Genomic DNA, 13,819 nt, shown 5'->3' with positions numbered 1-13,819 from the left:
TAAGGAATATCTCTTTGGATTTGAGACTTTAGTCTTTGCAACTTTAGGGATCTTATCTATGCACGAACAGCTTGTAACGCTTGAAATTGCATCATATGACCCTTTTAAATTTAGAACTATGGCCAGATTCACAAAAATCTTATATAAGACTGTTGTCACTTCAATACCTAAAGCACAGATCTATATTGAAACGCATCCGATTTTCTCCTAAATGTTTGTGTAAACTAAATACATGACCATGAAACATTACCAACTCTGTGTACTTAAAGAACACTTGCAGAGACAGAGACAGGCATTTTTGTGTGTATTTGATGCAAAAGAGAACTGAATTCACTATTGTGCGCCGTCTGAGTGGTGGCTTTATGTGCGTGCGTCAAGTGTGTACCCAATCGAGCCAATGACAACTCGGTCAACTGACCAGAGCATTTTTCATGCTGGGCCCCAGGACATTGGGCAGTCCTTACTGTCAAGCCCTGGAATGCATCCTGTATCTCTGAGTATGCGTGCTGCCATTAAACATCTTCCCTTTGGGGATTTAACACAAATTGAGTTTATCCTAATTTTAAGATGTTACAGGGATTTTATGACCATTCTTTTCAATTTAAACTTTCCAATTCAAAAAGTTTCGCCATTAGAATAATCTAAAGAAAAAAGCTAACATTCTTTGGAAATATTTTTGTGAATACAAAACATTTCTAAACTTTATAAAAAAAAATAAAAAAATAAATAGCATTTAAGAAAAAAAGAAAAGTATTCTTGTTCTATGAATCTTGCCCTAGAACTTTAGGCTAAAACTGGTATTTGAGTATAGATTTCTAAAAACAGGGTTCTTGAAAAGACATTTAGAAAATGTAGTTAATCATAAAGAGATGACAAATTTAATACCAACTCTAATTTTGGGACACAAAGGTGTAAAAAGCAACAATAATAACTAGTAATGATGCAACACTAGTAGTGATGAAGCAAAATAAACAATAGTTGTTCCAAGTCGGACAAACAAGCCAACAAAGATTTGGTAAATAATAATTGAATAGTTACATGACAGAAGGTCATATTTTGCAGCAAATTAGTCTCACATTATTAATTCTGCCCAAAAACAGACAACCCAAACCAAAGGAGGCGACATGACATGAAGTGACCAACCATGGTATGTTTTAACACATGGTGTTTAAGAGGAGATATAACTCTAAGAACAAGGTGTAACATACTGGCAGGGTCAAGGTTGAATTGTCTACTTGCTTCCAAGTGTCTTAAAGCTCTTGAAGATTTAATTCAAAACTCACAAAAGATGGCAAATCCAGCGACTAGTTCTTCCTTTGTAGTTCTCACTGAAGAAGCTTGAGAACTTGATAAATACTTCCAGGTGGACTGATAAAAACCTAAACACCCTGACTCCTGGTAACTGAAAGCCGGTCAATCAAAGTGAGGAACGGGATGTGACGTGTAGAGCCACGTGTAGAATCAGATTAGAGCCTTGTTTTTTGAAAAATACATTTGAGCTTTTTTGAGATCATTATGCATTAGACAGCTGTTGAACAGTCCATGGGCATGCCGTATAAAGCTGAGACTAATAGTGGATAAATAGCTAAAATCCAAAACTGTTCCAAACTTGAAGATACTTCGGAAGTCACAAACCTGTTAAGGAAAAAAAATTTATAGAAAACCAACACAATAAACAATAACATTTTTTCCACAATGTATCTGGGACAATTTGCACGTGAAATTACCTTTTTCCAGCATCATTCTTGATGTTTAAAACGATCTTAATTACATTTGCCATGTGATTCAAATAAGAAAAATAACACATTGTATTCTAAGAATTAAAGTCAAATTACACATAGCCTTCAAATTAAGACAAATTTGTTTTAATCATGACACCAAATTTTTGAAAAATGTTTAAATTTAGTAAGAAAACAATGTAGAAGAAGATCAAATTAGTAGCCATGTTACTCAAGGCAATACCAAAAGAGTGTTAAGATTTTTTTTTTAATTTTTTTTACAGAAAAGTTGTGTAAAATCCAAAACAATGTAGGTCTCTCACATCATGCAAAGTGAAATGAAATTTAGCTAATATTAAACATATAGATTAATTACTAGCTATAAATGCATGGTTAATCCAGATATTTGATAATTGTCAAGTACAAATACAATATAGAGGTCAAGCTTTAATATAAAAATGCACTGTGTTATAATTAAGCTATCACGGCAAGTTTAAGTACAGTGGAGAATCTTTATTAGCTGTTATTGTTAACTGACCTAGAATATTTTAAAAAGATAATGAAAAATATATGTTAAATTAATTGAAAGGTGTAAACTATTTCTGAAAATGGTTATATTATGATATAATATAATAATAGTGTTATATAATGCTATATGATAATAAAAATAATAGCAAATTCCAAGCTTACTTTAAAATTCTGGTTATTAAGCTGTTTACAGCTTAATACATTTACAGAAATATTACATTCTATGGTGCACCTCTCAATCACACAAAGACAAAGAGGGTAAAGCAAAGCACTCAATTTCATTGTCTTGGCATATCGAAAAATGCAAAGTTTTGTAGCATTTTGTTTTAAATGCAGAACAATGAATCCATAATCCAATACAAACAACTGAATCCATAAGATGGTGCTGTGGATACTACACACTCAACAAAAATCAACAGAGTAGCAATATTTTGAACTTTTTATTGGAGTCAACCATCATAACTACAAATGGATACGCTTTTAACATTTAGAAATTAAATCACTATAAGAAACATGCTACTTAATGAACAAGTGTCTGTGTGCCCTGTAACCTCTACACAGGTAGTCGACTTGCACTTGTTGCATAAGAACTAGGGCGGGGCAATATGGACCAAAAAAATCATACCTAAAATTTGAATCAGGAGAATTCTATTAAAGTTCCAAGTTTCCAAGGTGTCTTTCAAGAGCCAAAATGCTGTACGCCAATTAAGTGAAATACATATATGAACAAGTAAATCACAGATTTGCTTGCTAACAGTTAAGTTAAAGGCAAACTGTGTCATTTTCTCCAGGGTTAATAGCATCTTAATGGGGTTTCTCCATCTCATCTTAAATGTATAGAGACAATTAAGTAAATCTACAAAAAGGCATTATATGTTCACTCCACCCCAAAAAAACTGCCATCATGGCACATTAAAAATGTTAATGGTGTGAGTTTGTGGTAGAATTATTTGTAGGGATGTAACGATTAACCGTGAGCCGGTTGAAAATCGATTTAAATATGTGACTATTCAAATTGGTTGAGATGCTAAACGAATCACGCGATTCAGTTAGGGGTAGGAGTTTATATGAATGTATGTCTGAGGGGAACTTACTGTCTTTCGATGGTATTTTTCCTTTTCCTCTTGCCTTTGTATAATGCATATTAAAGTTCATAAGTGCAGCACTGCTTTGTTTACAGTGGAAACCAAGGAAACGCTTTAAGCGCCACCTGCTGGCAGAGAGTGCATCTGCATCTCATTCAGCACTGCTGTTTCTGTTTCATGCAGATATTTTTTATGCATAGTTTCACAAAACTGAAGTCAAATCATTCTGTTTTTGCTTCAAATTTCGAAATTATACAATGTAATTTAGATTAAAAACTGCTCATGTTGCATGTATGCAGCATGTTTGTTTGGATCATGATTAAAATGCAGTGGTTGCCTGCCTCTAATTTTAAATCAAAAGAGACAAATTATTCTCGTACAGACAAAGCCTTAGTTTGTTTATATGAAGAGATTTATTTTATTTGTGTTACTTATTTTATTTGATTTGGGGCTTGTTTTAAAATTAAAAAAAAATTTAGTTTTGTTATTTACATTAACATTATATTTAAATTTTGTTATTTAGCAAACGCTTTCATCCAAAGCGACTAACAAATGAGGACAATAGAAGCAATCAAAACCAACAAAAGAGCAATAATTTACAAGTGCTATATTAGTATATTATTATAGTGTTATATTTCAATTTCACAAAGAAACGTACAGTATTTTGTCCAAGCAATAATAAAAGGACATTTAATTTATAATATGTCAAATCTCATTTTGTAAAAAAAAAAAAAAAAAAACCTGTGAATCGAATCGTTAAATCAAAATTGTGAATCGAATCGTGAGTGAATAGTTACATCCCTAATTATTGGTTTAAAGGGTTAGTTCACCCAAAAATTTAAATTAGCCCATAAATTACTCACCCTCTCAAGTCATCTTAGGTGTGTATGACTTCTTTCAGACGAATCCAGTCGGAGTTATATAAAAAATAGAAGACATTTTTATGTAATTCTGTAGAAGAAAAAAAAACTGCATAAACCTTAAAATTTGCTTGTGAGATGGAGGGTCATGTTTTTTGTTGACTCTATACACTATCCAACAAGTGGCTAACACCGTGTTCTATCTACATGCAACGCCACGACACACAACAACAGATAGTTTACCTCAGATCTTGAAAATCAATTAAATGTCCATTAAAACTGATAACTTGATGCGAACCAACAAGTGTATTCCATAAAGATGGTATCAGTCACTCAGTATGTACTTTTAATTATGTTAAAAAGGTTTAATATTTTTGAATTAGATCATAAACTTGTTAATTTCGTTGGGAGTGCAGTGCACCTCTGCGCTTCTGATCGGCTGTGATATTTGAGTGATTTGGTCGCGTCTGGTGTGGACATCCAAATTGCTTGTCACTGGAAATCTTGTTGCTTCTGGTTAGGTCGGTGTAAGAGTTTTCAACAATTGCAATCACAGTGAACTTGTCTTCTGCAGTATTTTTTTTTTTTATAAAAATGTATAACTATAATTTATGATTGAAGTTATAATGTGTGTTCTGGGGAAGTTCTGGAACCAATCGGGGTCTAACGCCTGTTTCACACACTCCGATTGCAGTGCGGATTTTTATCCGTGCACATGTTAACAGGTTAGAGCATTCATACTGCACATGGATGTGGTCCGACAACGCATTCCAGGAGAGGTGCGTATGCAGCGATCATTTCCGCACAGTGTTTATTTTTTTGTTGTGCTGAATGCGCTGAATGAAAGTGACAGGGCATTGTTCACAGTAAAAATGAACATGGATTTGTGCAAAAATGTAGTAATTCCAATCCTAAATGCATAAGTCTACTGTTTCACAGTCAACACATGGCTTTCTGGCTAGGTTTACAGCAACAAAAAGTGACACAATGGATGGCACTCATCAATATAGGAAATACAAAGCTCTTTATGACTGGCAGGATTGCGTATGATAAAGTTTTAATTGCAAATGAAAAAAGCATGAGAGTCGACTGCTTCAGTTAATGATAAGTTTAATTTTAAAATGTTTGAACTACTACCTTTGAACATAACAAAAGTAGGCTATAGGCTGTTTAAATGTTTTACCACCTGCTCAAGCAACTTAATATATAAATCTACAAGTAAAATGCATTGAATACGCCGTTTATATTTATTGTGTTTAAATGTGATTACATCTATGAAAGATTGTATTACTGTACTGTGATTTTGAGATTAAAACAATGGATAAATGTTGTGTTTGTAGTATACAGCCACTGATCAGTAGCAGACTGCAAACATGTCCTATGTGAAAGCACAATGTGCCCGTGCTGCTTCTGCACTGCATATGTGCCACACACAGGCTGCATTTGCACTACAACCGGAGTATGCAGTACTTCCCACAGGTTTGAAATATACTTGCGGTGGTAGCCGGGTGGAAAACCCTATTCCCCACAGCACAAAAATGATCTACTACATGTGACAAATAACAAATAATGTGTGATTTTTAACAATATTTTTATTTATTGAAATTCATTTGAATTACATAGGCTACTATTACATTTAATTGCATTGTAAATTATGCATAATTACAGCATTTAAATGGTAGGGTTCTCCTGCTTTGTGATATAGTGTCTCTCTCAGTGAATGGGACACAAATTTTACAGATACTAGTAAAATCTATATATTGAATATGTGTCAAATAATGTTCTTTGACTTTTCTTCCTGTGGGGAAGTATCTCAGCCAGAAACTACAATAGTTTACTATGAATTAAATGGAAATTAAATTAAATACAATTAATTGTGTAACAAAAATACCAATAATGCCCAGGAAAACAAAAACAAAACAACTTGTGACTTTTAATTATATATAAAAAAAGCCCGAAATACACTGGAATACACTCTTATTTTGAAAGGACTATACTATTGCGGGCTGATCCTTCAGATAAGAGATAAAAATATGCATTCTTACAACCGTCTAAAACATTATATAAAGGTCATAAAGTAGACCGTCATAATTCATCAACTCATAAGCAATCGCTTGGCATAAATGCAAGTTATTCATTGATTGATAATCACTTTGAAGCAGTCTGAAGCGCGAGCCTGTAGAACATGCAACAGTGCCGCCTTGTGACACTGCAACATGCAGTGGTATTTTAAATTTTTTTTATTAAATCATAGCCTTTTGAAGTTTAATCATCAATAGGCTGCATCGCGATTCATGTTTTTCCATCCCCAAAATATAAGACATCTTAAAATTATAATTAAAGGAACACTCCACTATTTTTGAAAATAGGCATAGGAGTTGCGATTTTCTAGGCCAATATGGCTAGGAACTATACTCTCATTACGGCGTATTCCTAGCTGGGGACTATTTTCAGGTGCTGCGTAATATCATTGCACCTGCTGCACCCATGGTACGGCAGCAAAGTTCCTTTTGTTTTTTTACGTTTGTTTTACCATTTCATGTATTGAAGACTTTGACATTAAATTTAAGAAAACTCACCTGAAGGGATTTTGCTTTATTCGCACATGTGCTCCTAAATGCATTTTACAGTTCACACACACATCTATTTTTAGTTGCAAATGTGACTGAATCTCCCACACTATCAAGCCCTGTGTTTGTCTGTGAAATATCCACTTCATCTCTGCAGCGCACGTGGGAATGTCAATGGGAGTAAACAGTTCTCACCCATACAGAACGAGCAAATGCGAAAAGTGTAGGGCGAGGGGAGATGTTTCACTAGTTAATCGATCGCGGAGTGTTTCATTTCGGGTGGATAAAAAAAATATATATAAGAGGATAAAAATAATAAAAGCAAAAATGTTTCTCCAAATATACTTGGGTGGCCGTTAATATACCTGGGCTGCCCAAGTAAAGTCTATGTGTGGGAAACACTGGTATGAGTGAAATGGGCGTAATTTGTAAACCAAAGTTAAAAAAAAAAAAAAAACCCAAGTTAAACGGTTTAAGCTATATTTCCAAATAAAAAAAGAAAACTGATATAGGACCATCAAACCATATGTATCTTAATAGCCAAGTTGTTCAATGTCAATGATAAATACGAGCTTTAAAGGGGTGGTTGATTATGATTTCAATATTTTAACTTTAGTTAGTGTGTAATGTTGCTGTTAGAGCATAAACAATGTCTGCAAAGTTACGATGCTCAAAGTTCAATGCAAAGGGAGAATTTTTCTTTTAAAGAAATCACTGTTTAAGGACTATATAAAAAAAAGGCTGGTAGGGACTACAACGTGCTTTTTCCCGGGTTGGTGACATCACTAACACCGATGTTTACATAAACCCTGCCCCCGGGAACATGCAACTACCCGTAATGGTTAAGGGGGCATGACGTTTCTGGACAACGTGATTAGCGAATCACAACACGTTGGGCCAGCTAACCAATCTGAGCCCACTGCGTATTTCTGAGGGAGGGACTTCATAGAACCAGGAACTCAACAGTTAAAAAAAAAAAAAAGAAAATAATGCAGTTTTTAAAAACAAAGCATGAACACGTTACACTGCACCCCATGAACACAAAGCCTTCAAAAAAAGCTGATCAACCACCCCTTTAAATTGTAATATAAAGGGGTCCATTCGCAACGACCTTTAAGATGAAAAAATGCACTAGATGCCTATGTCTTATTTATGTGTCTGGTGTCAGATGCCTGACACTTCACAAATTTAATCATTGTGCCAAGAACACCTGATTGGGGTTTTGGAAAACCAACTGCACTCTTTATTGAAAATGTACATGTAGTATTTTAAATGTGAATGGCACAGAACACAGCCATAGTAAGATCAGGACAACTTACAATATTCACCAGTATAACACAAGTAACATGACAAGATAAAGACTAGTAAGAAAGGGGATTACATGTTTTGTAGCACTAAGCCAGCGCTAACTTCAATGGTTTTATTATTAAACCTATTAAGAATACAAAATAAAAATAGGACGAAAAAAAATCTTGCCACAAAAGGGATGAGTTTTCAGGCTAAAACTGCAAGAAAATTCTTTAAACTTAAATACATCAATTGTGACACCAGAACCAAGCCTCTGGATTTCCACAAACTTTGATTTTAAAGTGCCAGATCAGAAGCGTGGCTTCTTGGCAGATCCTTCATATTCCTCACGGACCCTGCCAAATCCTGGGTTTCCACCACCCATGCCCCTTGGACCCCCTGGGCCACCTTGCAGGAAACGCTCATTGCGCTACATGGACCATTTTCAGTTATGTATCAGTCGGGTATTAAGTTTTGTAGAAATTATGGAGTTTACGTCCATGGGTAGGGGAGAAAAGCAACAAAGGGGTAACAAGTTCCATGAGTTCCAAGAGTATTTTGAGCAAAGTATTATAAAAGTGGGATCCAAGGAAAACAATCGGCGAAACCGTTCCAACACGCAGATCCACAGGTGCCACAGGTGACATAGGAAAAGGAAGAGAGGGTAATGTATTCATTAGTCAAATCCCATTACATTGCATTCCAATAGCGCTGCTATGATACTGCAGGAAACAATTACTAGCCCCATTTGCATGGGGGATTTTGAAGCAGAAACGCGTCGGATGCCCCAAACTTATTATGGCAGAGAGGTTTGTACTTTGATTCAAAAACCCTCTGAGCCATACGGGCAACTACCAACTCCTACATTACGAACACAAATTAGCTTTAAGAATTAAGGCGTAACACTTTACAATAAGGTTCATTAGTTAACTACTTTAGTTAACATGAACTAAGAATGAACAATAATTCTACATCATTTATTAATCTTAGTTAATTTCAACATTTACTAATGCATTATTAAAATCAAAAGTTGTGCTTGTTAACATTAATGCACTGTGAATTAACATGAACTAACAATGAACGACTGTATTTTCATTAACATTAACAAAGATTAATAAATACTGTAATACATGTATTGTTCATTGTTTGTTCATGTTAGTTAATACATTAACTAATGGAACCTTATTGTAAAGTGTTACCGAATTACGTTATTCTGTTTCCTAAAATCCTTAAATTGTTTAAGTATTTATGAAGGGTTTTACTTAAATATTATACATAATACATTTGAAAATGTGTCACTTTTTCATTCAAAGATATTTGCTGATTTTAGGGGGAAAAAAAAAAAAAAAGTTAGTAAAAATGTCATTTTTTCATTCAAACTATTTAGCCATCAAATAGTTCAATTTTAAACCATGTTCAATTTGTCAGTTCAGTTTGTCATAAACAGCATTTATCTTGTACTTGTCAGCACATGCAGTAGTGATGCTGGTTAATTGTATGAAATGGAATATCTGCAAACGTGACAAACACCTAAGTTTGCAGTTAAAATGCAAACAGCACTTTACTAATTTACATCTAATTTCAAACTGTTCAAGATTAGCCCATCTAGACTAACAACAGAAAAAAGTAATGCAGTGGATTGTACTTTTCCAGATTTTATATTATAATTCTTTAAAAACTTTCAAAGCATTTGGCTATTTAAGTTAAAATGAAACACTGCAACTGCACATTAAGAATTTGCAAAAATAACTACCATTATATCCGCTTGAGTCCAATTCTTTCAGCAAAATAGGTTGACCACTTAAAGTCAACATGAAACAGCACTTGCAACCCATTTTTTTTTCTCCGTAAAGCAACATTTTAGCGAAACAACAGTCAACAATGAAAAAAAAACTCCATGGCAAAGTCAGATTTGAAGGTGAGTGGAGGACTACTTCCCTCCTAAAACACAACCAGCACTCATATGACAAAATGTAGGTGGCCGTGGTGCCAACAAAGACAATGTTAGAGGTGGAGCAAGTAATAACATTTGATAAATATTACAAAAATAAAATAAAATTAAATAAAAAAATAAGAACATGTACAATAAAAACACTAACGTGTATTGAAGGAAGTAGAAGGGGTTCATTTTGATTTCATGTTGACTTTAAGAGTTAACAATGAGAGATCTATTTTTAACAATCAGATATACGACTAAAATGTTTACAAAATACTTGCCTTCAGACACTTATAAAACAATTCATACCATTTCAATACAAAATCAAGCCTATTTGCTTTGCTAACAGTATTGTATTAATAAAATCATAATAAACTTATGTTGACATTATACCAATATCAGGTTTTACATTTAACAACAAAATGAGATAATGTCCATATAAAAGGTTTCACTTACACATTCTACTCATTAAAAGCCCTTTGAAAGTTGGAGATATATTATTGATACTTGAAGCCTATTGGAAGGAAAGGCCAATTCCCATATTCATAACAACACTGCCTGTAACTAATGCATCAAAAGCAGGGCCCTATGATTTCCGCGATGCGGAAAACGCAGACGGAATCCAGTCATAAAAATGGAATTTACTGAATAACGCGGAATGTCACGGAATTTGTCCAATTTTGAATGAATTAATCAAAAGTAGGTCATTACACTTAAAGGGATAGTTCACCCCAAAATAAAAATGCTGTCATTAATTACTCACCCTCATGTCGTTTCAAACCCGTAAGACCTTCGTTCATCTTCAGAACACAAATTAAGATATTTTTGATTGGAATCTGAGAGCTGTCTGACCCTGCATAGACAGCAATACAACTGAAATGTTCCCAAGTCCAGAAACGTAGCAAGGAGATCTGTAAAATAATCCATGTGACATCTGGGGTTCAACTGCAATTATACGAAGCTACGAGAATACTTTAAGCGCAAAAGAGAAAAAAACTTTATTGACATCTGGGGTTCAACTGCAATTATACGAAGCTACGAGAATACTTTAAGCGCAAAAGAGAAAAAACACTTTATAAAAAAAAAAAACGACTGTATCGAGTATCTGCTGGACGTAAACAACTTATGCTATTCTGTGTCAATTTGTGTTCCAAAGATGAGGTCTTACGGGTTTGAAACGACACGAGGGTGAGTAATTAAAGTCAGAATTTTCATTTTTGGGTGAACTAATCCTTTAATTCAAACCGCTATATGGACTAGTATCTGTAAATATTAAGCCGCAAAAATACTATTTAAATATTAATCCTGCATGTTCTGTGTGTCTCTCTGTGTGTGTGTGAATGGCACAGACACGCGGTTTCACTTACTACACACATACTGAAGCGTGCGTGACGCTCGCGATGATTTCAGTGTCTGTCGTCTCACTAAATGAGGACATAAATACATGAACAACCAAAACCTCCAAAACTGTTCTGAGAGTCACTTCACGAGCATTTTACCATTTAGTAAAAGCATTGAGTAAAACTACCGTCATATCATATACACACAGAATTGTAAATATTCACGGCAACCAGTCAAAATAAAGGTCCTGTTTAATTTGAAGACATTTGTACCAGAAATATATTACTTTTGTTACTACTAGAATGAAACAAACATTATTTTTTTAGTGTATAATCACACAACATTTCTTCCACGTATTAATTTTAATTGTAAATCCCCTTTGATTGACAAAAAGTAATATTTTGCTTAATTTTCAATAATGAAAAGATATATGAAATGAATGTTATATGCCTTCATTTGATAACCAGAAAAATTTAAGTACACAACACAGAATTTCTGAGGGGAGAAAAAAAAAAAAAATTTCATAAGGCTATTGGAATCCAGAAAAATTAAAATGGAAAAAATGGAATTTGGAAAAAAATAAAACTGAATTTGGGAAAAAATAAAACGGATTACATAGGGCCCTACAAAAGGTTCAGCTATTAAAAAAAAAATACTGATTCAACAAATTCAACAATGCAACAATCTGAAAGGCACTGGCCTTGCTGCTGAATTACTTTGCTGCAACACACTTCCCAGCAAGGGCTCAGGACAGGTACACGTAGCACAAACACTATGTATGGACTTAAAAAGGCTTAAACGACAAGTCACAGTGTAGCTAAGTCATTAATGCAAACTGCTGTAGTAATTTTGAAACAAATGCTTAAACTCCTAAATTAAAACAGCAATATCTAAAAGCACACTAGATAAGACGCAATGAATTATTTCTTGGTGATTAGAGAAATGTGTGCCATGTCCAAGGAAAACTCCCCATCTCTTTTCATTATAGTAAATATGGGTCAAACCAACCCCACTCTCACCATTCAATATCAACAAAATGTAAGTATGTATGCCAACCAACACATCCCCAACCAGCTCCTCGAAAGCTCAGCCACATCATTTTCAGTCACTGTAACTTCATGTCACATTCATTTTGTGCTTAAGTTGCTTTTAAGTCTATCTGCACTAAATGCCCACAGTCTGTCGACACTACAAAAAAAGAGCTCAAAGCATGGAAACAGCATTTCCATGTGGGTACCATCGCAGCACTGCCATGACTTTGTCATGTATTTGCAGCAGTAAACTAAAAAAAACCTAGAAAAGTATTTCACCACAAAACAAGCACAGCATGTCATAGGGTATTGTTTCACCACATATTGTTTCACCAGGCTTTGTGTTTGAAAAGATGGCACATTGCTAATTTAAAGACTACACATCAATCAGAGCGCAAACATGCCTGTCTTTTCTGCAATTTAGACAGGACTTACAAGTATGTGTTTGTAATCAAACAGTTGTATAAAAATTATTGGGCTTTTATTACAGACAGACATCCAAAGTAACAAGAGAAGGAAAGTGAGGGCAGCTGAGCTTGAGCGCTGACAATGACATCTGCCACTAGATAGAGACAATATAATCAAATCACAACAGGGATCAAAACACACTGCCCACCGACGGGTCTAGAAATAATCCATCCACACCTAACTTCCACATACAAAATGGTCTTGGTTCCTATGAACCACAACAGCTCAATTCAAAGATTATCAGGCATACAAAACACACATACACAGACCACATTCACTCTCGATTTCTACTCAGGAATACATTACCATTTCGTTGGGCACCATGCCCCCTGGTGCTTGTCCCCCCATTCCCTGGAGTCCTTCAAAATTAATTCCTGCCAATGGGAACTTTTGGCTGGGTGACCCAAACGGCATATCTGTTTATTAAAAAAAAATACATACATTAGTATCATTAAACCTCTAAAATAATAAAAAAAAAAACGTATGGGTTTGTGGTATATTTGATAAATCAGGCTTTTAATGGCCTATAGTATGATATAATGAGAATAAGCAGATCACACTCAAAAAGGGAAAAACTACTTACATAAAATGCAGACTAATCACAAAATACATGTGCTGTCAATCTAATAGTAGCGCTGGGTGGAATGACCAAAAATTTATATCACGGTATTTTTCAAAATTATACCGGTTTCATGGTACATGACGGTATTTTTTTTCATGCATGACCGGGTGTTAACCATATTTTCTACTGATTGAGAGAGGAAATACTGCAGTATATTGACTTAGAATGCCCTATTTTACTGTCATGTTGAGTGAATATTGTCAAAAAATACCACACTAAATAGTGACTAAACACGACCCCTTTTAATACATGTTAACCAGGAGTCACTCATTTATAATCGCGGCATCGTCTGATAAAATCAACATGCATCTACACTAAAGAGCGGCTATGCGGTTGTTTTGGCTATATTACTTTTTTGTCTCATGCAGCGCAC

The 13,819-nt window shown here is 34.5% G+C and overlaps 1 protein-coding gene across 2 annotated transcripts in view; it reads right to left on the bottom strand.

Annotated features, from left to right (window-relative positions):
- The window catches only part of LOC107655760 (splicing factor, proline- and glutamine-rich-like), a 38,989-nt gene that overhangs the window by 10,445 nt on the left and 14,725 nt on the right, over window positions 1-13,819 (bottom strand). Inside the window, exons 9-10 of one of the 2 annotated variants that reach the window (XM_016443340.1) lie at window positions 13,131-13,240; window positions 7,976-8,478 (exon numbers count right to left, since the gene is read on the bottom strand). In XM_016443340.1, the coding sequence (XP_016298826.1) occupies window positions 8,359-8,478; window positions 13,131-13,240 (230 nt within the window). In that variant the 3' untranslated portion in view covers window positions 7,976-8,358. Of the gene's footprint in view, window positions 1-7,975; window positions 8,479-13,130; window positions 13,241-13,819 lie in introns of those variants that run through there. The other variant, XR_001630486.1, reaches the window with a different exon arrangement.

Source organism: Sinocyclocheilus anshuiensis, unplaced genomic scaffold, assembly GCF_001515605.1.
Source record: "Sinocyclocheilus anshuiensis isolate Anshui unplaced genomic scaffold, SAMN03320099.WGS_v1.1 scaffold1337, whole genome shotgun sequence".
Taxonomy (NCBI): Eukaryota; Metazoa; Chordata; class Actinopteri; order Cypriniformes; family Cyprinidae; genus Sinocyclocheilus; species Sinocyclocheilus anshuiensis.
This window is presented reverse-complemented; position numbering and strand designations above follow the sequence as displayed.